This window comes from Pristis pectinata, chromosome 8, assembly GCF_009764475.1.
Source record: "Pristis pectinata isolate sPriPec2 chromosome 8, sPriPec2.1.pri, whole genome shotgun sequence".
Taxonomy (NCBI): domain Eukaryota; kingdom Metazoa; phylum Chordata; class Chondrichthyes; order Rhinopristiformes; family Pristidae; genus Pristis; species Pristis pectinata.
Window position 1 is genome coordinate 11,267,513 of NC_067412.1, and position 26,560 is coordinate 11,294,072.

General features: G+C 42.9%; 1 protein-coding gene across 7 annotated transcripts in view; it reads right to left on the bottom strand.

The window, feature by feature from the left end:
- Nucleotides 1-26,560, bottom strand: part of septin12 (septin 12) — a 353,537-nt gene that overhangs the window by 12,971 nt on the left and 314,006 nt on the right. For all 7 annotated transcript variants that reach the window (XM_052021383.1, XM_052021387.1, XM_052021385.1 and 4 more), the window contains 4 exons: nucleotides 25,267-25,384; nucleotides 22,820-22,915; nucleotides 15,659-15,755; nucleotides 4,571-4,622 (listed from right to left, as the gene is read on the bottom strand). In XM_052021383.1, coding sequence (XP_051877343.1) covers nucleotides 4,571-4,622; nucleotides 15,659-15,755; nucleotides 22,820-22,915; nucleotides 25,267-25,384 — 363 coding nt within the window. The remainder of the gene's footprint in view (nucleotides 1-4,570; nucleotides 4,623-15,658; nucleotides 15,756-22,819; nucleotides 22,916-25,266; nucleotides 25,385-26,560) is intronic.

The following is a 26,560-nucleotide window of genomic DNA, read 5'->3' on the forward strand; positions in this document are numbered from 1 at the left end:
GATATGGGTTAAGATGGTAGATGGAGTTTGATCCCGATAAGTATGAGGTGTTGCACTTTGGAAGGTCAAATGTAAGGGAAAAGCATACAGTAATTGGCAGGACCCTTGGGAGCACAGATGTAGAGAGGGATCTCGGGGTCCCAAGTCCATAGCTCCCTGAAAGGCAACACAAGTAGATAGGATGGTAAAGAAGGCATATGGCATGCTTGTCTTCATCGGTCAGGGCATGGAGTATAAGAATCAGGCAGTCATTATTGCAGCTTTGGTTAGGCCACCCTTGAAATACTATGTGCAGTTCTGGTCATCCCATTACAGGAAGGAATGTGGAGGCTTTGGAGAGGGTGCAGAAGAGGTTCATTACGATGTCACCTGGAATAGAGAGTATTGGCTATAAGGAGAAGTTGGCCAAACTTGGATTGCTTTCTCTGGAGTGTCAGAGAATGAAAGGAGATCTGATAGAGGTTTATAAGATTATGAAAGGCATAGATAGTCTTTGTTCCCAGGGTAAAAATATCAAATACTAGAGGACAATAGCTTTATGGTAAGAGGGGGAAAGTTTAAAGGAGATGTGTAGGGTAAGTTTTTGTTTTGTTCACTTGGAGAGTGGTGGGTGCCTGGAATGCGCTGCCAGGGGTGGCGGTGGAAGCAGACACAATAGTCGTGTTTAAGAGGCATTTAGACAGGTACATGAACATGCAGGGAATGAAAGGATAGGGATCATGTGCAGGCAGATGTGTTTAATTTAATTTTGCATTGTGTTCAGTGCAGACGTTGTGGGCCGAAGGGCCTGTTCCCATGCTGTACTGTTCTATGTTCCCATAGATATCAGTACCAGCTTTCTCCACCAGCACTGGCTGGCCTGCCAGACATTTCCTACAGCTCTACATTTCTTCGCTCTTGCATTCCATTCTTTTTGTGTTTTCTTTCTCTCCTAACTGCTGTCAATAACCTACCAACAGGATGACTTCATCTACAGCTTATTCCCATGGCAACCCTGGTCTTGCCCTATCAGAAATATTCCCTTTCTCCTATCCATCCATCCCCCAAGCTTTCTGTAACTTAAAACTAACATTTCCTCTTTGTCAATTCTCAACTGAAATGTTAACCCCATTTTGCTTTCCTCGGATGCTGCCTGACCTTCTGAGCTTTTCCAGCTTTTTTTGTTTTTATTTCCATGTTATCAATATGTAGCTGTGAGTATTATTGGCTAAAACTTGGGAGGTTCTGAGGCTGTGAAAGGGGCTATATAAAAGATTTTTCCTTTTGTATCATTTTATTTAATTTAAGGTCTATATCTAGCACACCGTCCACAGCAATGCATGCCTGAGAGACCAAGAATGGCAATTGTCATTGACGAATACCAATTATCTGGTAGACCACGTGAATGGATTTAAACTAGCAAAAAACACCCACAAAGAATGACTGAGTGACTTGCATTAAAATGAGCAACCAAACTCTGGAGGTCAGTCAACCATTGACCACATCGGTTGGTCATGTCGTGAGGTGATCGTCTGGGACACTCGGGCAGACTCCATGAGCAAAGCTAGGCTAACGACAGCTGTGAATCAGGAGGGAGCATACAAATTAACAGCGCAAGTCACCCACTCTGTCTATTAAATAAGATTATGGCCTGTATGATGTAATTTTTTGTGTTCCCATCTCCCCTTGGTGAGTGTTCATCCACTTGCCTATGAAGAATCTATCTACTTCTGTCTTAAAAACATTCCAAGACTCTTGGCTCCACTGTTTTTTTTTTGAGGACGAGCACTCCAAAGACTCTCACTCCTCTGACAGAAAAAACAATTGCTTCATTTCTGCCTGAAATGGGTGACCTTTTCATTTTGTAAAGAGTGACTCTAGTTCTGGATTCTTCCACGAGAGGAAACGGCCTCTACATATCCACCTTGTCAGGATCCCTCAGTAAGTTAAGGAGGAAACATTATCTGTGCTAATAACGGGGATGAGGGGTTCAGGAAAAGGAGGGTCTGAAAAATAAACAAATTTGCATCTTGCATGAATATTTCAAGTTCACGATGAAAATGAAATTATAATGTGAAGATGTTGAAGGCTTGGCAGGGAAGAACAAGGAGGATTGTAGCCAGGTTTTAAAAGGTAAAGTTATATATATATATATATATATATATATATATATATATAAAACACTGGTCCTGAAATTCCACACAAATGATTTTGATGTTCTGCTGGAACTTTGCTGAGGGACCAACAGGATCTCCAGTATCAACAGTATTTTGCATTGATATGGGGGGAATTTGTTGTTTGCAATCTCTTTGCTTGATGATTCTGGGAGTCTACTTAGAGAATTACTATTTCAAGATCTGTTTGTCTTCACTTCCAGTGCTCATGTTTCCTATTATCAATCCATATGCCTAAATGGATGCATATGGTGACTAGAACATAGAATACAGAACAGTACAGCACAGGAACAGGCCCTTCAGTCCACAATATCTGCGTCAAACACTATGCTGAATTAAACCAATTCTCTTCTGGCTGCATGTGATCCTATTCCTCCATTCCCTGCAATATTCATGTACCTATCCAACAGCCTCTTAAACACTACTATCCTATCTGCTTCTACCACTCCCCCCTGTCAGCCTGTTCCAGGCACCTATCAGCCTCTGTGTATAACAAAAAAAAACTTTCCCTGCATATCTCCTTTTAGATTTTCCCACTCTGACCTTAAATGCATGTCCTCCAGTACTTGACATTTCTACCCTGGGGAAAAATGTTCTGACTGTCTCCTTTATCCACGTCTCTCATGATCTTCTGTCAGGCCTCCCCTCAGCCTCTGATGCTCTAGAGGAAACAACCCAGGTTTATCCAACCTCTCTGCGTAGCTCGTACCATTTAATCCAGGCAGCACCCTGGTAAATCTCAACATTATTCTCAACCAGAATTAAGATGATTGATGTGCAGGTTATTCAACAATGCTTAGCTGCAACTGGATTGATTACGTGCACAAAATTTAGATGATGCAACCAGACTCCACAGTGCATTTTAGTGAACTATTAATTCTGCTTTTATTAAGAGATGTTGCTCAAATTTTAGCTAACATCTCTTAATAAACCGCATGGTCACTGTTGAACCAATAACCTTTGCTGTGAAACAGATTATTTACTCTGAACCCTTCTGCATGTCCTTCTAACCAACCTCAACTCACTGGCTGACGGTGTGGTCAATGGTCCTTTTGCATTTGAGCCTGATGTAATTACATCATCCCACCAGTATTGATGCTGTCACCTCACAAATACTCATCGCCCTCTTGTCACCTTGGACAACAGAAAAACTTTTGTGCTAAATCCACCTTTTTTTTCCTTCCCAAATTATTGTGTTTTTTTGGGAAATATTTCAAATCAAATTGAGTTTATTGTTGTGTGCACAAGTACAGTGAGGTACAAGTACAATGAAAGACTTGCTTGCAGCAGCATCACTGGCACGTAGGATACAGACAACACGCAAAACTTCAATTATACATAAATTTATGCAAGACCGTGAAGAGACGGGGGGAAAAAAGACTGCAAAAAAAAACAGAAGTCCATGGCAGTGCAAGAGGTGGTCCGTAGTGTTCCATTGCTGAGGTAGGGGTGGGGGTTGTGCAGGTTGGTTCAAGAACCTGATGGTTGTAAGATTTTACGTAATAATAATAACACTGAATGAATTACAAGTGGACAGTGGCCCCCAAAGCCCTCACTGTACTGTACCTTTTGGCCTTAAACCCATGAGCAACACTACAAATAAACCAGCTGAGGTCTGCACCTTTCTGTAAAGGTTCACGGTAGTTTAGCTTGAGTCACCTGTGAAGTGCTAAAAGGTTGTGGTATAATGGCAACAAGTAAGCTGTGCTTTAGTGAACAAAGACTGTTATCACCATGGCCTCCAGACCCTCAGTTCTACTCCAAAAGGGTGAGTAAAAGTATCCAGGCTGACACAGCAGCGAGTGCTACATCTGCAGGGCTGGTGTCCCTGAGAAGAAGTGTTAAACTGAGGCCATCTCAGATGGAGGCACAAGATACCCGAGCAGATCCTTGCATGGTATGAAATTCAAAGCCCACGCAAACCCAGCCTGTTCACAGCTAGTCCAAAAATGAGGTGAGCCCAGCCTCTCCAGACATGACTCTCATAAATGCTCCTGTCCAAAGCATTCTGTCATAGAGCAATACAACATGGAAACAGGCCTTTTGGCCTAACTCGTCCATGCCAACCAAGATGCCCATCTAATCTAGTCCCATTATCTCTCTCTAAACCTTTCCTATCCATGTACCTGTCCAAGTGGCTTTTAAGTGTTGTTAATGAACTTGCCTCAACTACTTTCTCTGACAGCTCATTCTGTATATGCACCATCCTCTGCATAAAGAAGTTGCCCCTTGGGTCCCTTTTAAATCTTTCCCCTCTCACCTTTAATTTAAGATTAAGAATTTATGCCCTCTAGTTTTTGATCCACCCAATGACTGGGAATACTGATTCTGTTTAATTGCTGAATTTGCTTAGTCTGAAAACATTGAAGAAATTAATTCCAATTTGTGCTTAAAGAATTGAAAGCTTTGTGTCTTACCGGATCAGTAGATCTCTTAGATTTGCAAATTCACAGTGTGCCCCGTTCTCAACTGGAATATGGAAAGAGAACAAATTAGCACAGTCCAGCAAATCAATACAAGTATTAACAGGGTTAAATAGTAAATTACAAACTTTCAATAATAGTCACAACCAGAGCAAAGGAATTGCATTCTACGTGTAAGATGAGTTCACAACCATCTATTGGAGTGAAGGGGGTAATGCTCTAGATTGGATTCAATCTTCTAAATAATGTTGGATGTGAATTTAGGTATGACTGTTCCCTCAAATGTACAATCATAAGGGAGCCAAACTTTCAGCTCTACAACTGATTAGTAGGTGTGGGGTGGTGGTGGGGTTTCTTGGTTCTTCCAACCCCAGTCCAGAGGCATCAACGCAATAATCTGGCTGACTCTCCTGCACGGTTGTGAGGGAATGCTGTCTTTGGGATAACACGCAAAACCAAGGACCAGTCTGCCTTCTCGGGTAGAGGTCTAACTTCCTATTTCAAAGAAGAACCTGGAAGTTATGCTTGGTATCCTTAATGTACATAACCCTTCAATCAACATCACTAAAGGACATACCTGGTCATTGTCACATTTCTGTTTGTGGAAGCTTGCTGTGCAGTATCAATAATACAACAGCGACAAAGGCACACAGGCAATTTTGAAGTTTAAAGTGCTTTGGGATTCACTGAAAGGTCCTGTATAAATGCAGGTCTTTAATAGTGTTTTAAAATTTGAATTAGGAATATGTATTAGCTACTGGTGAGAGATTAGTTCCATTCTGGTTACCTCACTGCTCATTGAGAGTGGCTCCTTGTTAAAAAATGTTTTATCAATTAGACAGAAGCTTGCTCACTTATTGTCATTGAGTCCCATTCACCCATCACCCCTGCTGGCTTGCACCATTTCCCAGATAACCAACACCTTGATTCTCAAACCCTCACCCCATTTCTAAATCCTTCCACACCTTTCCCCTCCAGTCTCTGATAACAGCCAAAGGATATTCTTGAGATACCAGATTAGTTTGGACCTGACTTTTACCCACTGAATTGTACATGGACTCTGCTGCATCTACATTTATTGATATTTATCTAACAAAGAAATATTTCTTATTATTGCCTCTCTACAGTAGCATTGAGAAGAATGAGAGACTAGGCCTATGGCTACCTTTATGAACCAACAGAACCTATCAGCATTCCAATGTTCCAGTGCACTACACCTCCAACATTTCTGATAAACGATAAAAATCTATTAAAACGGTAGGGAGGTTTGGCTTCCTGGCAGCCATTTTGTTTTCTATATGACCTTGCGGCACAGAAGGTGGCTATTCGGCCCATTGAGTCTAGGCAGGCTAACACAGCAATCCCATTCACCTGCTCATTCTCCCTGTAACCTACTCTCCCCACATTCCCGTCGTTCTACCACCCACATATACTAATGGTAATTTACACTGTCCAATTAACCTACCAACCTGCACATCCTTAGGACGTGGGAGGAATCCGGAGCACCCAGAAGAAACCTGCAAACTTCACACAGACAGCACCCAAGGTCGGGATTGAACCAGGGTCACTGGAGCTGGGGAGGACAGCAGCACCACTGTTTGTGCCACTGTGCTGCTGAGCAGAGATCTCCTGGAGGACACCTTCACGGTGCCGGAATACATGAGGATGCCACCTAATTCAGGTAAGCACCCTTCCACCTGTGAACCAATGGGTAAGATGGTGATGGGGTGGGAAGCCAGACCAATTCCTTTGATTTTTTTTTCAACCCCAGAAGTGCCTACTACACAGAGGGATGTACAACACTCCTGCCCCTTCATGTTCCCTTTGTGGATTTTCATGGAGAGGCTCAGCCTCTCACTGAATGGTTGAATGGAAATTTGTGGGCTAGCTTACTAAAATCTTCCCATGTTTTCTGGGAACTCAAAGCTCCAGAGAGTTAAATCCCTTTCTCCTGGTTTCTTTGACATGTGGGAAGAAACAGGTCAAGTTCAAGCTTGCAAGTTCCAAATGTTGAATCTATTAGAAACCGGTGCGGAAGGTGAACTTGAACATCAGTTACGTGTCCTGGGGAGCCCAGTGTTTCACCCTTGCCTGGATTTAGCTCCTGTCAATCCAATAATACAGGGCACTGAAAATGAGGCACTCGTATGTTGGCCTTAGTAAACTACCCTGCAAGAGAATGTGGTTTTCATCACATCCACCCAGGGTGGATTAGGTCTGTTCTCCTTGAGCAGTCTGTATCAAAGCTCAGTTTCTGTGGGGAAAATATATTTACAGGTACAAACTCCTGAGCTGCTAACTTGGAATGAAATTTGTTTTGATCTAGTACCTGAGTGACCACCTAAGGTCACTCTCACCCAGACCACTGAAAAATCACTCTAACCCATACCAATCCTGGTCAACATACATTTTAAATGATTTTGGTCGATGAGAACACAGCACTGGATATTAAAGGATATTTTCCATATCTTTTCCACATGAAGAAAGCAGAATGGGAGGATATCTTTTCTTCAAGGAGTCAGTGGATGTTTTGATGTGGGGCTGGTTTCCATGGAAGCTGGATAGTACCACACACTGCGTCCTCATTTACCTCAATGTGACAAATCAGTGTGTCCAGATGGTGTAGCATTTGCATTCGGTGGGGGCTCTCAATGGTTCTGCTAGTTTTGTGGAAGCAACAGTTGCCCACAAGAAAATAAGAGCAGGAGTAGGCCATCAGGCCCTTGGAGCCTGCTCCACCATTTAGTATGCTCATGGCTGATCTATGCAAACCTCAACTCCCCTTCTGTGCCACTTCTCCATATCCCTCTATGTTTGAGTAAGGTCACCCCTCATTCTTCTCCTCTCCAAGGAATACAGGCCTGAATTATTTAATCTCTCTTGGTAGGACAGCCCTCTCATTGCAGGAATTAGCCTGGTGAACTTCCTTTGTACTGCCTCTATAGTTACTATATTTTTTTGTAAGTAAGGGGACCAAAACTCTATGCAGTATTCCACGTGAGGCCTCACCAACACCCTGTACAACTACAACGAAACCTTCCTATTTTAATCCCAACTCCTTTTGCAGTCAACATGCTGTTGGCTGCCTTTACTACTTGTTGGACCTGTGGACCTGCCAGCTAGTTTCTTGTGATTCATGCATTAGAACTCTTAGATCCCTTTGTACTTCACTCACTTGCAGTCTCTTTCCATGTAGATAATAATCTGTCTTTTGATTTCTCGTACAATTTTCCCCATGTTAAAATTCTATTTGCCCATTCACTCTATCTATATCTTTGTCTTTCTAAAGTGCATGATTTTGCATTTCCCCACATCAAACTCCATTTCCCACTCACTCAATCTATCTACACCCCACTTGCAGAATCACAATATCCTTACCACAACGTGTTTTTCCACCTATTTTCATATCATTGGCAAATTTGGAAACCTCACACACCCTTCCTTTCTCCCATGTCATTAATGTAAATAGTGAACAATTGCAAGCCAAGAAATGATCCCTGCGGTGCACTGCTAGTTACTTCCTTCCAGTCTGAAAAGGAAAAAATTTGTTCCAACTTTTTGAGGCGACTAGTTTTCAATCCATTCTAGTACAATTCCTCTGATAGTGAGGGCTTATGATTTGTGCATCAGCCTCTGTGCAGCACCTTGTCACCTTTTTTTGGAAATCTAAATATGCTACATCGACAGGTTCTCCACTTTCAACGCTCCCTGTTACATCCGCGAAGAATTCAAGTAAATTTGTCAAACGTGCTTTATTTTTCATAAAACCATATTGACTAGGTTTAAGTATATTTAGGTTTCCTAATTCGTTGTATAAGTCTATGACAAAGCATTCAAAATTAATCAGCAATTTCATATAAAGTACTGCTTTGGAGTTCTAAATAATCAAACATTTCTGTGAAGTCTAATACAAGAAAATCTTTAAAATCGGGCCACAAGCAGCAGCTGGGCAGGAAGAGAAGGGGAGAGCTGCTGATTAATTCAAAGTAGCATAAGGAACAATTGTGCCAGTGTTTGCTTTGCTGAATAAAACCAGCATTTCCCAGAAAGTAGCAACAAAAGGATGATTTTCTCACCCGCCCCCCCCCCCCCCCCAATTCATTGAGATTGGGGTGTGAGACAGCAAGGCCAACATTTATTACATGTCCTTAATTGATCTCGAGGAAGCAGCAGGGAGACGCCACCTCAAATTGCTACTGTTTTTTTTGTGTGAAGAGGCTCCCACAGTACTGTTGGGGGGGTGGGTTCCAGGATTTAGACCCAGTGACAATGAAGAACAGCAATACATTTCCTACTTGGGAAGGTGTGAAGCTTGCAGGTAGTTTTTCTAGGTATCAGCTGCCTTTGACCTCCTTGGTTATAGAAGTCATCAGTTTGGGAGGTGCTTTAGAGTAGACTAAGTGAGTAACTGCAATGTATTTTGTTAATGGTGGCAGAGGGACTAAATGTTTAAATTGGTGGATGGGGTGTCACTCAAAAAGGTTGCTTTTCCATGGATGTTGTTGAACTTCTTTTATGTTGTTGGAACTGCACTCATTCAGGAAAAGGTGTGTTTGGAAATCAAGCTGGAACACGCTGCCTCACAACATTTAAAAAGCATCTAGCCTAGCACTTGAATCATCAACGTAGAAGGCTATGGACCAAGTGCTGGTAAATGGGATTTAGTATGATGTCTCCCCATCTAGTGAGACCCGACACAGGTTGGGGGACCGTTTCGTCGAGCACCTTCGTTCTGTCTGCCACAACAGCCAGGATCTGCTGGTGGTCAGCCATTTTAATTCCACTTCCCATTCCCACACTGCCATGTCTGTCCACGGCCTCCTCTACTGCCATGTCGAGGCCAGACGCAGGTTGGAGGAGCGACACCCTCATGTTCCGTCTTGGTAGTCTCCCAACCTGACGGCATCAACGTGGATTTCTCCAACTTCCGGTAACCGCTCCCGTTTTCCCTTCTCTTGCCCCTCCCCTGCCCTCACAACCTCCTCATCTCCTTTCCTTTATTCCATGGCCTACTGTCCTCTCCTATCAGATTCTTGTTCAGCCCTTTGCCTCTTCCACCTTCTCACATCATTCCCTTTCACACCTCCTACCCCACCTACCCCCACCCCGCTCACCTGGACTCACCTATCACCTGCCAGCTCATGCTCCTTCCCCTCCCCTTTTATTCTGGCTTCTGCCCTCTTCCTTTCCAGTCCTGATGAAGGGTCTCGGCCCAAAACATCGACTATTTATCTCCCTCCATAGATGCTGCCTGACCTGCTGAGTTCCTCCAGCATTTTGTGTTTAACACAGATGGATTCTTGAGAGTTAGCATGGACATAATGGGCCAAAGGGCCTTGTGCTGTATGGCTCTCTGACCACAAATCCAGAACCAAGCCTGAGATCTACTGGGCAGCATCGATCCCTGCTCTCTTGTATGCTTCACAGTACTGAACTATCTACAGCAGATGTCTTACTGCACTGAAGGAATACCACCAACACAGTCTCTGCAAAACGCTTCAAATCCACAGGCAATATAATCAAATCAACATCACCATCTGGTCCCGGTCAACATGCACAGCATCAGGCTTCTAATTACACTCATTGACACTGTAGGGTTGGCCATCATGCTTGCCTGTCTGGCACCAGACTTCCAAAACAGACAATCTATTCCAGGAGATCACCGGGCCTTGAGAGGAAAAGATTTAATGTGGTTCTCTATGCCACTTTGAAAAGTGTAATATCCCCTCCGATCCTGACCCATGACCATTTAAAGTGGAGGAGCAGCATTTGGGCTGGCATTCAGAACCCTGAGTCCATTCATTGGAAACACACACCACCTCCCAAACTACTTGCCCCATCTGTGGGTGACAACTGCAGTTTCTACACTGGTCTCAGAATTGGAAAAGAAGCAGGTCAACCTGGATACGGGAAAGAACTGGAGAGTTTTCCATCAAATTTCTGCTTGTACAAGGAGAAAAGGTTTGAGGTCCAAGAAGCAAGTAGCAGGATACCCCCTAACCTCTGAGCTGCTCTTGTAACCATTATATTTATGTGGTGGTCCGGTTACAATTTTGGTCAATGGGGTCCCAATTAGAACCAACAAGGCATTTGCATATTGTACACACGTGGGACTTGGAAAAGAAACAATGTTTAGCAGTTATAAGCGAGTGAAATTCCTGCAAAAATAATAACTTATTAAGTCTGTCTCATCCGTGTTTTTCAGACAAGTTCCCTACCATAGTTTCATTTCTTCATTAGATTTTGTACAGCATGCAGACACAACATATGGTGTTTCTCCTAAAGTGTTTTGTGGGGAAAGAGTGCAACTTTAAACACTACCGACAATTCTAATCTCTTTGTCAGATTGAAAGTTTTCCAGTGCATTTCATCACTTTCACAGCCTTAAGTCACTCATTTCATTTCTCCAGAATAAGCCTGTTATATAATATGTTGGGACATCTGGGTACTGAGCAGGAACTAATCAGTAACAATGGGTGTAATGAAGAATGTCTAGTCAGTTCCAGATTTGTATTAACCTTAGGCTTTTCCTTACAGTGCATTAAACATCAGGCTGTTCAAAAGACCACCAGCTAGATCCCAAGTCCCACATCTTTCCATTGTATTCATGGAATATTGTTGCATTCCTAACCTGGCAAAGTAACCGCAATATTTGGCAGCTGAATGGGTCAGTCTGAATGTGCAGCCTGCACACTATTTGTCAATGACCAGCACACACTCTGCTTATGTGAAGGGAAATGGCAGAAGGGAGCAAATGGGGGTGGGGGGAGCAGGGAGACAGAGGGAGGGAGTTAGTGGAGGAGGAGGAAAAGAGGTGGGGGGAGGCGAAAGGGAGGGAGTGAAGGAGAGAGATGGGAGAAGGAAAGGTGAGAGAGAGAAAGGAATCCTACTTGACTGTACCATACAAGATGAAGGAACAAATGGGCTTGTGGTTTCATTCCCAAATAAGTAGCATTTTCTCCAATTTTGCAGAAGATGAGAGACTTGATGTTTCCTGCCTGGACAATGAGTTCTTTTGATTTGAGCCACCCATTGAACATTTTTTTTTAAAAAAAGAAGGCAGAGCTTAAACTCACTTCAAAAAAAAATACTATACATTAATAATAGCCCACTGTCAACAAGCTATTCAAGTCCTTTACTTTAAACCATTAGGGTGTGTTTGTACTGCTTTCTTGTTGCATTTAATGGTGGTTTCCTGGGTGAATGTTTAGTCAGCAAAGACCTGGCTCACTGTTAAAACTGAACCATTTTGAGCTTGTGGACTACTTTTAAGCAAATTGATATCAATTTGTGGTAAGAGGATTATTATTTAGGAAAGGTCCAGAACATCATTTAATGTTATTACTTTAACATTTTTTTTGAACAGATCATGCAGCAGATTCCAACATAACACCAACCATGGTGGAAATGTACAATGGCTGAGAACACCCATTAACTTTCATTTATATAGCATCTGTAATATGGCAAATTGTCTGAAGGGACTTCACAGTTGTCAAACAAAACAAAATTTATACCAAGCCAGTTGAGGAGGCATTTGGGCAGATAGCCTAGGGTGTGTCAAAGAGGAGGAGAATAGGGACTTAGCTAGGGAGAGGGGATTAAGGAGAGAATTCCTGAACTTAAAAGCCTCAGCAACTGAAGACATGGATGCCAATTGATGGAACATTTACAACTGGAAATGAACAATAAGCTATAATTTGAGGACTGGTGAGAAAAATTGCAGAGCTTGTGAGGGATGAGGAAGAGGGAGGATTTCGGGGTTAAAAATAAAAGGTGAAACATTGTTAAAATCAAATGACTGCTTAATCAAGAACCCATCTGGATCAACAAGGTGAAAAGGCAGCAGAGTTTTGGATGACCAAGTTTCCTGGTCCAATCACATAGATGCCACAGCCAAGAAAGCTCACCAGCACCTCTAGTTCCTCAGGAGGCTAAAGAAATTTGGCATGTCCCCTTTGACAGTCACCAACTTTTATCGACGCACCATAGAAAGCATCCTATCCGGATGCATCACGGCTGGGTATGGCAATTGCTCTGCCCAGGACTGCAAGAAACTGCAGAGTTGTGGACATAGCCCAGTGTGTCACAGAAACCAGCCTCCCCTCCGTCTATACCTCTCGCTGCCTTGGTGAAGCAGCCAGCATAATGAATGACCACACCCACCCAGGTCATTCTCTCTTCTCTCCTCTCCCATCAGGCAGAAGATACAGGAGCCTGAGGGCACATACCACCATGCTTAAGGACAGCTTATATCCCATGGTGATAAGACTATTGAATGGTTCCCTTATATGATGAGATGGACTCTTGACCTCACAATCTACCTTGTTTGACCTTGCACCTTATTGTCTACCTGCAATGCACTTCCTCTGTAGCTGTGTATTCTGTTATTGTTTTTACCCTGTACTACCTCAATGCACTCTGTACTAACTCAATGTATCTGCACTGTGTAATGAATTGATCTGTACAAATGGTATGCAAGACAAGTTTTTCACTGTACCTCGGTACAAATGACAATAATATACCAATACCAAATGAGGGCAGACAGCAGACCAGAGGGTATGGGAATGGTCCAGGCTGGAGATAACAAAGGCTTCAGTGCAGATGTGGATGTGGGACGTACTGAGGTGGTGAAAGGTGCTGAATAAATGCACGTTGGAAAGCATTGTGGAAAGCCAGCTCTGACTTCACGCTGATCACCTCTGATTATCCACATTAGATGCCAATAAGAATGGTTCTGTTTATAACCACACTGCTCGCTGCAGGTTGTAGTTCAAAGGCAGCCTCAGGGATTCTCACAAACCATTAGTGATTCTCCCTGCTCCATGGGTGGTACTCAAATCTGACCCAAGTACTTTTCACTGGTATCCTCAATGGGCACCCCTAGTCTGCCAACCTTTGTTCAGGGATTCAAGGCAACAGAACCATTCTCAAAGTGAGTAAAGCATTTTGAATGCTCTTAGAGTCATAGAGCACGGAAATAGGCCCTTTAGCGCAATGGGTTCAAGATGCCCATCTAAGCTAGACCCATTTGCCCACATTTGGCCCATATCCCTCTAAACCTTTCCTATCCAAGTACCTGTCCATGTGTCTTTTAAATATTGTTAATGTACCTGCCTCAATCACTTCCTCTGGCAGGTCATTCCATATACAGACCACCCTTTGCATGAAAACCATTGCCCTCAGCTTCCTATTTAATTTCTCCCATCTCACCTTAAACCTATGCCCTCTAGTTCTTGATTCCCCAACTTTGGGGGGGGGGGGGGGGGGGGGGGGGAGGTGTGGCGGGGAAGTGAAGAGAGTTCTCAAGGCAAAGGAACTATTGTCAAAGTGAGTAAACCATTTTGAATGCTGCTGTTATGCTTTGGTTTGCAGACCCCAAAAGACATGAAGCAGCAGGGTCAGAGGCATGAAGGGAACTTGAAGGGGAAAAGCTGTGAGGCTATGGGGAAAGAGGAGAGGGAACTGGACCAGTTGGCTTGTTCTTTCAGAGGCACGCCGGGCTGAATGGCCTCTGGCCTAGACTATGTGCTGCGTCATCCTTTGATACATTCCATTATGACCTCCCTGTATAAAGACTTTATACAAGTAACCATATTCAACAGCATCCTGAATTGAGTGTTTTGATAGAACAGCAAATCATTTAATATCTGAACTTACCCAACTTATCTGAGCTTGTGTAAGGTCACAGTTGCCACGTTACCAACTAATTGCTTTTTATTCCTTCCTATTTCCTTATTTCATAATTTTAGCATTTACAATGTTTTAACACTGTGAGGAGCTATGTCATCTTGAAAGAACAATTCAATCATTTGGGAGTATTTCACTAAGTATTAAATTATTGTGACTGTTTGATTTAAACACCAATATCACAAATGCAGCATGGCTGGTCAAAAGCACCAGGTTATCAGTGCTATGCTTTTCAAGAGAACACGAAAGAATGCTTGAAACCACAGCAATGGCCATCTTCAGGCAGATATTCTGGCTTTTAATAATGAATGCCCATTAAGTTTTCCATTAATGAATTAGTCTGGAATTGTATCGCAATATTGCTATTTAACAGACATGGGTATTTCATTTTAAGAGTTAACCCTTTATCTAGAAAGCACTTGGATTAGTGTAGAGCCTTTCACATCCTCAGATGGACCTGAAGTATTTTAGTATTAATGCTGTAATTCAGGTACATTTCCCTGTCAATTGGCACAAAACAGACTCTCTAAAAGAACAGTAAGGCAAAGGACCAGGATATCGGTTTTTGGTGATATTGGTTGAGGGATCAATGCTGGACAGGACACAGTCCAATAATGCAGTGGGAGTCTTATCCTCCTGGAAATTCCGGCATCACTTCAACATACCCTCTCTTCCAACGTCAATACAGTGTCACTGCAGCACTCCCTTGCTCTGCAGTTGCAGAGACCAGATTATCTACTCAATTCGTGAAGTGCCAACCCACAGCTTCTAATTATCAATGCTAAAACATTTGATAGTGACTCATCGTGCGTTTGCATGCCATAATACATAATATAATCAGCACACAGATTCTTTTCCACAAACCTCTTCCAGAATTCGACAAAACGGTTTCCAAAGTCCAATTGCCTGACTTTCTATCTTTGATCCATATAGGAAATTAATAACTTAACTCCTAATCATTCCAGGATGTTTAATGGTAACTGCTTGGTTAGATAAAGTGAGAATTTTACTTTTCATCTGGATATCTCTTGCTGCACAGGTTGGCTTGGGGCCACTGGGAAGCTTTGTGGGAATTGGGAGTTGAGTAGATGGCATTGATTTGTTGATCAAGGAAGATGGGGCAGTGAAGGAGATGCTGCCAATTGTAAAGAATCTGTGCTGTGAGCCCCTAGTTGTCTTTCTAGCTTGACTTCCAAAGGAGGGGTGTCCATCAACAGTGGCCACGGCATGTTGCTACAATATACAGCACACCATTTTATTTGACTCAGTGTTTGACTGCATGGTGATTACCTCCAAATTCATAGTTTTCCTCTGAGTTTAATAATGACTTTAAAATGCCATAAGTTGGGTTTCCTTAAAGTCAACATCCAAGAATCAATAAATTATTTTTTTTACCTTCAATAATTCCCCATTTGGTTTTCCTGCCTAATATCTTCTTCCCATTCACCTGATGTTCCTGGTCAGTGCCCACAACTGCAAAGGGAATTTTTTCCTGTTGGAGGGAACCGCAAACAATGATTACTATAAATGAAAGAACTTGTATTTCTCTAGTAAGCTTCACAACATCCAAAAGTGCTTAACAATGTGAATGTACTTTTTGAAGAAAAAATATCACTGTAGTAAGTTGTCAGTCACTCGAGAAAGCTTCACTAACTTTTAAGGTATCAATTACGGTGGCAAGGATCAAGGAAAAACTACTGAGTGTGGCATTTCGGAGATCTGGTTCTCAAGATATTGCCATGGGATCCACATATTCAATAGTTTGCAAAACAGCAAAACTACTGTTTTGTTCCCAACATTATCTGACAGAATTAAAGTTTTAAAATCTACCTGCTGAAGGAGGCCATTGGGCTCTTTGAGCCTATGTTGCCTCTGAGAGAATGATCCAAAATCAAATCACACACCTCTGCTCTCTCCACTGCTCTACACATGCCTCTGCCTTGAACAGATTTTCTCGATAAGAGACACCGAGGGTGAAACCTACACTTGTCACCAGATGGGCCAACTGGCTGATGGCATTTCTTGCCTCGTTTCTTGCAATGGGGCGTCGTGGGAAATGAATACAACCATCTTAATGACTAAAGACAAACTTCTCCCCTCCACTATTTTCACCACGCAGTCTCTTTGCAAAGCATTCCATCCTTTGACAGTCATTAGGTGTAAAAAAAACTGTACCCAGTTTCCCCCCTCGCTCCTTTTGTGGAAATCTTAAATTAACAAATACTCATCACTGCCTTCTGAGTAATAACTTACTTTCTCATCCCTGGAAAACCGATGCCGAACAACCCTTGAGGATATAATCTCCTTTCTCTAATGCAATGCTCCAAACCACACACATTGCACTAACTTGCCTGGACAGGTGTCTCTCCATGTATTACTGTCACTATAAGGTCAGTGGGTGTCTGGCCAAAGGGCTGATGTGCATGGAAATCTTAATCACCTGTTTCTTTTAAACCATAGTAAAGTGTCCCAGGACATCTTACAGTGAATGTACCAAGCTACATCAAGTGTAAGAGAAGTGATGAGAAAGCTTGGTCAAAGAGCTAAGTTCGAATAATCAACCTAAAGGAGCAGAGAAGGCTGTTGAGACTTAGGGAAGGAATTCCATTGCTGAGGGCCCACACGGGTCAAAGTACGACTGCAAGTGGTGAAAACTGAAGCGGGACAATGTTCTCAGAGGGTTACAGCTCTGAAACTAGAACCAGACATCGTGGAAATGGGGCAGATGAATTTCGTGATCCTCTAGTTCTCTTTTTTTTCCATATTTCTAGTATCTAGCAATATTCCATATCTAGCAATCAGACAAATGCTAAGGAACTACTATAAGTTTGGCTTGATGTAATACAACAAACTTGAGAACTAATTCCAATATTTTGTTTATTCTATATTTCTGCAACCACCCAGCTGGTTTTACAAAGAGGCAAGTGAGATGTAATCCCACCTAATATGATGGAATTTGGAATTAAGGAGGTGAGAGACAAAGATGTGCAAGAACGCTTTTGGTTACAGATTGCATTTACTATGAAGAACTATTCAGATGCATGAAGTATGGGAGTTTCTCATTTTCAAATTGAATTTGATTTTAGTTTATCGAATGCTTATTGAATTCTTAACACTGAATTGACTGTGCTGTAGGCTTGACACTTTGCAGAATAATAAATTTATTAGCTGAAAAGTGATGGACAGTCTGTTTTTATTATCTCTCTACTGAATTCATCTAGGGAGAACCGAGTAATCTATACATTAATCATTACACATGACAGAGTCTGCAAGGCACATTACTGGGACTTTTCCAGTATACTTGCACTGCAAGCTCGCTACAAAAAACTAATCAATCTGACTGGCCTAGACTTTTATATGTTTAATTCGTAGCCTCAACCTTCCACATTCCTGTTTATGATAATTGTTAATTATTAATCTCAAAAGTGAAACCAGCATTGAGACTCTTGGTAACCTGGTTTTAACTGGAGGTTTTTGTTTTGAAGATATGGCAGTCAGGCAGTCACTCATAAGATTAAAGGCTGTTGAGTAAAGGACAGGCTTAATATGCACTATTAATTGCAAACCATGAGCATTGTTCCATCTAGATGTATTCCTGCTATCTGCTGGACTCCTGCAGTGCAAATATCATCCATACAGTTCGAAGATCAAATATGCAGTGGTGAGAAGCACACATTTGATGCCCTCTTTTGCTAAAACTAAAACTTCGAAGGAGTTCCTGCATTAAAGCAATGATTACACTTCAGAATGGCTGCAAATCACACTGAGCTTTCTCTGTTGGGTGCTAACATACATGCCTCAGGGACACTGGAGCCAATTCAACAGTCCCTTTTGAAGCCACAAGAAGAGTGGAAGGCTCCACAAAGTGTTAGCTGCAAACCGTTCGGCAGAACCATTGCCCTTCCCTTCTTGCTGAATTTGGAGCTACAAATGTGACTTTTCTATATTGCAAAGAGGGAATAGTTGTAGTGCATACAGATGAGTTTAAATACATCTGGGGTCTTTATTGCAGCTCAGTAGTTTACAGCTAGAGTCAATGTCTGTCAGTACTGTTTATTTTACCACAAGCCAAGGTAAAGATTGTGCATGATCCATGAGGCCAAATGAAGTAATAAAGTTTACTGTTCAATGCCCTAGGCTTGCTATTGGGAACACCCATTTTATTTTTGTTAACCAGATTTTTGGTATTGACCAACAAAACAGTGGACAGGGATGGAGGGAAAAGAGGTGGGGGAGTGGCTTTGCTGATCAGGGACAGTATCACAGCTGTAGAAAGAGAGGACGTCCTGGAGGGATCAACTACTGAGTCAGTGTGGGTGGAAGTCAGAAACAGGAAGGGAGCGATCACTCTATTGGGAGTATTCTGCAGACCCCCCAATAGCAGCAGAGACACCGAGGAGCAGATCGGGAGGCAGATTTTGGAAAGGTGCAAAAATAACAGGTTTGTTGTCATGGGTGATCTCAACTTCCCAAATATTGATTGGCACCTCATTGGTGTAAAGGGGATAGATGGGGCAGAGTTTGTCAGGAGTGTCCAGTAAGGATTCCTGATACAGTATGTGGACAGGCCGACTAAAGAGGCCATACTGGACCTGGTACTAGGCAATGAGCCTGATCAGGCTTCAGATCTCTCGGTGGGAGAGCAATTTGGAGACAGGGACCATAACTCCTTGACCTTTACCATAGCCTTGGAGAAGGATAGGAGCAGACGATATGGGAAAGTATTTAATTGGGGGAGGGGGGAAATTATGATGTTACTACTTGGCAGCGTAAATTGGGAACAGATGTTCTTGGGGAAGTGCACAACGGAAATGTGGAGGATGTTTAGGGAGTACTTGCATGGAATTCTGGATAGGTTTGTCCCATTGAGGCAGGGTAAGGATGGTAGCATGAAGGAACCATGGTTGACGAGAGACATAGAATATCTTGTCAGAGGAAGAAAGAAGCTTACCTAAGGTTTAGAAAGCAAGGATCAGACAGGGCTCTGGAGAGCTACAAGGTAGCCAGGAGGGAGCTTAAGAATGGACTTAAGAGAGCTAGAAAGGAGTATGAGAAGGCCTTGGTGAGTAGGATTAAGGAAAACCCCAAGGCTTTCTACACATATGTGAAGAATAGGAGGATGACTAGAGTGAGGGTTGGACCGATCAGTGATAAAAGAGGAAATATGTGCCTGGAGTCGGAAGAGGTAGGGGAGGTCCTTAATGAATACTTTGCTTCAGTATTCACCAGTAAGAGAGACCTTGACGTTTGTGAGGATGCCGTGCGACAGGCCGATACGCTGGGGCATGTTGATGTGAGGAAAGAGGATGTGGTGGAACTTTTAAAAAAACATTAGGATATAAGTCACGGGATCGTACGGGATATATCCAAGGTTATTATGGGAAGCGGAGGAAGAAATTGCTGCGCCTTTGGCGATGATCTTTGCGTCCTCATTGGCCACAGGAGAACTGCCAGATGATTGGAGGGTGGCAAATGTTGTTCCTTTGTTCAAGAAAGGGAGTAGGGATAACCCTGGGAATTACAGACCAGTGAGTCTTGCATCAGTGGTGAGCAATTTACTGGAGAAGATTCTTAGAGACAGGATTTATGGGCATTTAGAGAAGCATAGGCTGATTAGGGACAGTCAGCATGGCTTTGTGAGGGGCAGGCTGTGCCTCATGAGCCTGATTGAATTCTTTGAAGATGTGACAAAGCATATTGATAAAGGTAGAGCAGTGGATGTGGTGCACATGGATTTTAGTAGGCATTTGATAAGATTCCTCATGGAAGGCTCATTCAGAAAGTTAGGAGGCATGGAATCCAGGGAAACCTGGCTGTGTGGATACAGAATTGGCTCGCTCATAGAAGACAGAGGGTGCTAGTAGATGGAGCGTATTCTGCCTGGATGTCTGTTCTGGGACCCCTGCTCTTTGTGATTTTTATAAATGACTTGGATGAGGATGTGGAAGGGTGGGTTAGTAAGTTTGCAGATGACATGAAGGTCGGTGGTGTTGTGGATAGTATAGCTGTAAGTTACAACAGGACATTGATAGGATGCAGAACTGGGCTGAGAAGTGGCAGATGGAGTTCAACCCAGAAAAGTGTGAAGTGATACACTTTGGAAGATCAAATTTGAAGGCAGAATACAAGGTTAATGGCAGGACTCTTAGCATTGTGGACGAACAGAGGGATCTTGGGGTCCACGTCCATAGATCCCTCAAGGTTGCTGTGCAGGTTGATAGGGTTGTTAAGAAGGCGTATGGTGTGTTGGCCTTCACTAGTTGGGGTATTGAGTTCAAGAGCCACCAGGTAATGTTGCAGCTCTATAAAACTCTGGTTAGACCATACTTGGAGTATTGTGTTCAGTTCTGGTCACTTCATTATAGGAAGAATGTGGAAGCTTTAGAGAGGGTGCAGAGGAGATTTACCAGGATACTGCCTGGATTGGAGAGCATGTCTTATGAAGATAGGTTGAGCGAACTAGGACTTTTTTTCTTTGGAACGAAGGAGGATGAGAGGTGACTTGATAGAGGTGTACAAGATAATAAGAGGCATAGACCGAGTGGACAGTCAGTGACTTTTTCCCAGGGTGAAAATCGCTGGAATGAGGGGGTATAATTTTAAAGTGATTGGAGGAAGGTAGGGGGGGGATGTCAGAGGTAAGTTTTTTTTTTGTTTTTTTTTTTTACACAGAGTGGTGGGTGCGTGGAACGCACTGCCGGCAGAGGTTGTGAGGGCAGATACATTAGGGACATTTAAGAGACTCTTAGATAGGTACATGAATGATAGAAAAATGGAGGGCTACGAGGGAGGGAAGCGTTAGATAGATCTTAGAGCAAGATAAAATGTCGGCAAAACATTGTGGGCCGAAGGGCCTGTACTGTGCTGTAATGTTCTATGTTGTATGCTGCCTCACAGCTCCAGTGACTTGGCTTTAATCCTGACTTCTGTTGCTGTCTATGTGGAGCTTATATATTCTTCCTGTAAGCACGTGTTTCCTCTATGCATTCTGGTTTCCTCTCATGTTCCAAGGACAGGCGGGTTGGTAGGTTATTGGCCACTGTAAATTGCCCAAGTACGTAGGCGAGTGGTAGAATCTGGGGATAGTTGATGGGAATGTGGGGTGAATAAAATGGGAATAGTGTAGGATTAGTGTAAATGGGTGCTTGATGGTTGCTGCGGAGTTGGTGGGCCAAAGAGCCTTTATGTGCTGTATGACGCAAATGGAAAAATGCAGGAATACTGAGAAGGCCTTGAAGGACAGGCACTCAAACAGAAACCTTTTGATCTCACTGCTGAGTTTTCCTCCTCCTTATTATGCTCCTTGGCACACAAAGTAATAGAAATGGGCCCTTCAGCCCACTCAGTCTGTCCTGACCATTAACCAGCCAGTTGCACTAATCCTACATTAATCCTTTCTCTTATTCTCTCCACATTCTCATTCCCCAGGTTCAATCACTTGCTACACATGAGGGGCAATTAACAGTGGTCAATTAACCTACAGCTTTGGTATGAGGGAGGAAACCGGAGCACCTGGAGGAAACCCACTCGGTCACAGGAAGAATGTGCAAAGCCCACACAGACAGCACTGGAGCTGAGGATAGAACCTGAGTCTCTAAGTGCTGTGAGGCATAGCGTTGAAACATAGGAACCACAACAATCCATTTACATCCAGGCAGCTTCCGCAAGCAGTCATGAGATAACGACCAAATTTAGTGACGTTGATTTGAGTGATCAAATTTGTCAGTACGTTGAGTACCACCAGCCCATGATAGCAGTTGAGGCCACAGTTTAATTCCTCATCCATAACTTAATTTTAAATACTCAGCCCCTCATCTTGAAACAATGTCCCTCATTCGAGATTTTCCCACTAGTAAAGACATCTTCACATCTGCTTTGTCGCGTCCAATAGGACCTCGTATGTTTCATTCTTCCAAGCTCTAAAGAATACAGACTTAGCCTCTCAATAGGACAAACCATTCATCCCAAAAATTAGCTTGGTGAATCTCCTTTGGACTGTTTCCAATGCCAGGATATCCTTTCTTAGGAAAGAGGATCAATATTGTGCAGCCTCACCAACACCTTGTACAGTTGTAACAGAACTTCCCTATTACTAAACTCCAACCCCTTTGCAATAAAAGCCAATATGCCAATTGTCTTCTGAACTACTTGCTGCGTCTAGCTGCTGACTTTTGTGTGAGTTATACACAAGAACATCCACATCCCTCTGCACTTGTCTTGCAGCCTTTAGGTAAACTGCCTTTTGATTCCTCTCAATGAAAAGCACTTGCCCACACTAAACTCCATTTGCCAAGTTTCCATCCACTCACTCACTCAATGTCTCACTGCAGTCACAATAACCAAAGCACAGCACAGCAGCTTTTAGATAAATAGGGAGGGGGATTAGTGCAATGAGGGCATTGTAAAATGTAGCAAGTTTCCTTACAATGACACTGTTTCTGAGGTAGGAGGAGGAATGATGGAAATAAACCAAGGGAACATCCAATAGAGCCTGGAACAGAAGTGGTAGCAGTGCAGGATCTGGCAATGTAATGAAGACATATCAGGCATACTTACCCTTACTGTATCATTTAGTAATTTGTCCTCAGAATCTTCATCAAACTCTGTCTGCGGATAAACACTAATGGAATAGTTTCTCAGGTCTTGTCGAATCTGAAAATCAATGAAGATCGTTGAGGTTAAAAGCTGTTGACAGCAGAGGTATAATTGAGTTATTTTCCACATACTCAGTGCCAGGGGTGGTTGCCCTTGGAGGAGGAGGGTACTGCCACTGACAAGCCAGCCCCATCTCCTGGTCCAGTCATTCCATTTGATAATGGACTAAGAAGGGGGTTCTGTTGAGAGATACAAGCTGGCATCCAAATTACAAAGCAGAACTACAAAGGTAATAATTCCTAGTTTAATACCTTAACCAGCTGGCAGAGGATCAATAAGATCAGAGAAGTGAATGTGTGGCTCAAAGACAGGTGTGGGACAAATGGGTTTCAATTCATGGGACAGTGGCACTGTGAAAAGAGGAAGCTGTTCTGTTGGGAAAGGCTTGAATCAGGCCAGAGCAAGTGTCCTGGTGAATCGAATCTACAGTCTTGTTATAAGACTTTAAACCAAATAGTGGAGATGGAGGGAGAATGGACCTGGAGAGGGGAAATTTAGAAAGTTAAGGAGAAAAGATAAAGCCAGTTTGGTAGTGATATCAAGAATCTGTTTGGAAGGGCCAGAGCAAATGATACATCTCTATTTAGAGTCAAAGCAGGAAAAAAGGGTTAAAGGACAAAATTGAGGGCTCTTTTTCTGAAGGCATTCAGATATCCTAACAAGATGGATGTATTAAAAGTATAATAGAAATAAACAGGTACAATTTAATATTCATTACAGAGATGTGACTGCAAAGTGACCATTGGGAATTAAATACTCCAGGATACTTGGTTTTTAGAAGAGATAGGTACAATGGAAAAGAGGGAGGACCAGCCCTGATAACAACGAATGGGATAAAAGCAGGGGAGGGAAAGGATTTGAGCTCAGAAAATCAAGAGGAAGAATCAGTTTTGGTGGAGCTAAGGAAGAGAAGGGAACAGGAAACATAGGTGGGAGTTGTCTGTAGGTCCTCAAGCAGTAATGGTAATGCAGGGCATAGAATTAATCAGGAAATTTGGGACACATGTAACAAGGGGTAATACAATAATCATGTGGGACTTAATCTACTTGTAGACCGGGCAAAACAACTGAGCACAGCAATGTGGAGGCTGCATTGATGGAGTTTTAAGAGATGACTTTCTAGATTAGTAAAATGAGGAAACAGGATATCATGCAATGTGAAAGAGCTAAATTAATAACCTGGAAACTGCTGTACGTGGGACATGATTGGAAAGAGGATGTAGTGAGAGTGATTTTCCCCGTGGTAGACCCTCTTGCTCCCATGGTCAAAGGCACATGGGCATGGGATAGGTGATGTCCCAATCGGTGCCTGAGGAAGCTGATCTCCTGTAGTGAGAGCTCAAACTCTCCTTTTCCAGTGTCCCAGTCATGTGATCCTGCCCACTCCCATTGACCAGTGTTCTTCCTCTGGATCCATTGATGAACAAAGCCTGTTCTATTAATGTAGCAGCTCATGTCTCCTACATCAACAAGAAGCTAAGTGACCACAGTCCTGCCACTGGCCTCCTTAATACCTTCTGCCCAGGGATGGTGCCCCTTTGTGGTCTCAGTTCAAATTCTAGGCCACTGTACTAGGATCTCCCGCCCACCGTGCACATGCCTGTGCCAGTCAAGGTACCACCCTACGAGCCTAAGCTTCCAGTAATCCCTTCTTAGGTCCTCTCTGTCTGAACACAGTTGGTTCTCCTGGGATAGGGATTGGTGCCAACAGTAACGTTGAGGCCATACACCAAAAAAAAAAGGACATCTGGAGCAAAGACGCATGAAAAATCAAAGTGCCAGGAGGAGAAGGAAAGTAACACTTGCCTCGTTTTATGAGAACCATTTTCTGACTGTTTCTAATAAAGAAAAGCATCCCGAGGGGGGAGGGGGGGAGGGAACTGTAACCTCATCAAAAAATGTTCCTCAGCTCTGGGTAGAATGAACACGGGCCAAATTTTAAGTTAGCAATAAAACAAGTATTTCATAATGCAGCACATGATTGCACATAACACACATAAGAATTTCATCCCCAGTTAGTGCTTAAAGTGCACTACACAGTCGAGTCAGTAAGTTGCAGTCTGCCTCTCAAACAGATTCAGTTGAAGACAGTGATCTGTATTTCAGAAACACAGCACATCACACTGACACTTTCTATGCAAAACATTCAGGGCTACTTAGGAGTTTCTAATTAAAAACAATTTCAGGCCCGTTTCTGGGATTTGGCTCATTCATAATAAGGTGAAACATTAATTGTCAAGAAAATTTACCCTCATCTAAGTAGTTCCAGTCGATTTTCAATGTATAATGTTGGTGCAGTCACTGTTGCAATGTATAGTGTTGGTGTAGTTACTGTTGCAAATACATACCCTCTGTTTAAAATCTCGTCTTTCGTCTAAGGTAAGTGTATCAGCCTTTGCGATAACAGGGACTATATTGACTATTTTGGCTAGACGGTTCATGAACTCTATATCCAACGGACGTAACCTGCAAAAACACACAGAATAATCCATGATTTGCCTCTGCATGAGTTGACAGTTTCAGTTCCATTACCGATATAGAATCCCTAATGCGGTACCTCTTAAGATGCCTCACAAAAGCAATTAAGCAAAATAATTCACCAAGCCACATAAAGAGATATTCACAGGCACAGTGGGGTTATATTGCTTTTCTAGTATCCACAGATCCTGAGTTCTTCAGGGACCAGATACCTGTGGTTCAGGTTCTGTTAGGTTATTTCCAGTTATGGACGTTCAAACAATGCCAGTGTGGTCTCTGGGTCATTGGATCTTTATTCACTCAGTCCCTGGAGGTAGCTTGGTGTCTAGGTTAAGCCCACTGATGTCCCCCCTCAGAAGGACACCAATTCACCTCCCTGCAGGACCTCGCAGGTAAGCTTGCTCACCCCATCACACTGCTTCTTCAATTGACGATGGGCAGCAGTCTGTTGCCGGCATCACTTCGGGTAAAAGTTTCTCATGGATCACCAAGGTCACTTGTGCAACCTCAAATTGAAAGCAGCCAACAACCAGACTTCAAACACACAAGGAAGACTGATGTAACACTCGGACATCAATACCCACATTCAAGGCAGTGATTCAGGAAAAACACTCGGGTATTTATTTTTACTGAAAATCTTTATGATTTGCTAAGTTTGTATTACTTACCTTTTTAATTACAACTGGCTTTGAATGGACTAACATGGTTGAAATGCATCCCCATTTTAACAGGATAACACTCTTCATTTTGCAGAGATAAAAGATGCTGGTGTGGCAGCTGCTGGTCTTTAATGTGCCTCAGCCAAAAATGCTATTAATGGAGTGCTGCCAGCAGTAGCGTCACTGAGTGAGGACCTTGGCTGCTCATTGCTGAAAAAATGCATTCACTGTTTGTTTTAGCAAAGATCCCTGTGATCTTTGGAAGTAGTAATGGGGAACAAAGAAATGGCAGATGAACTGAATGAGTATTTTGCGTCAGTCTTCACTGTGGAAGACATCAACAACATGCCAGAAATTCGAGAGTCAGGGGGCAGAAGTGAATGTAGTCGCTATTACTAAGGAGAAGGTGCTTGGGAAACTGAAAGGTCTGAAGATAGATAAGTCACCTGGACCGGATGGACTACATCCCATGGTTCTGAAGGAGGTAGCTGAAGAGATTGTGGAA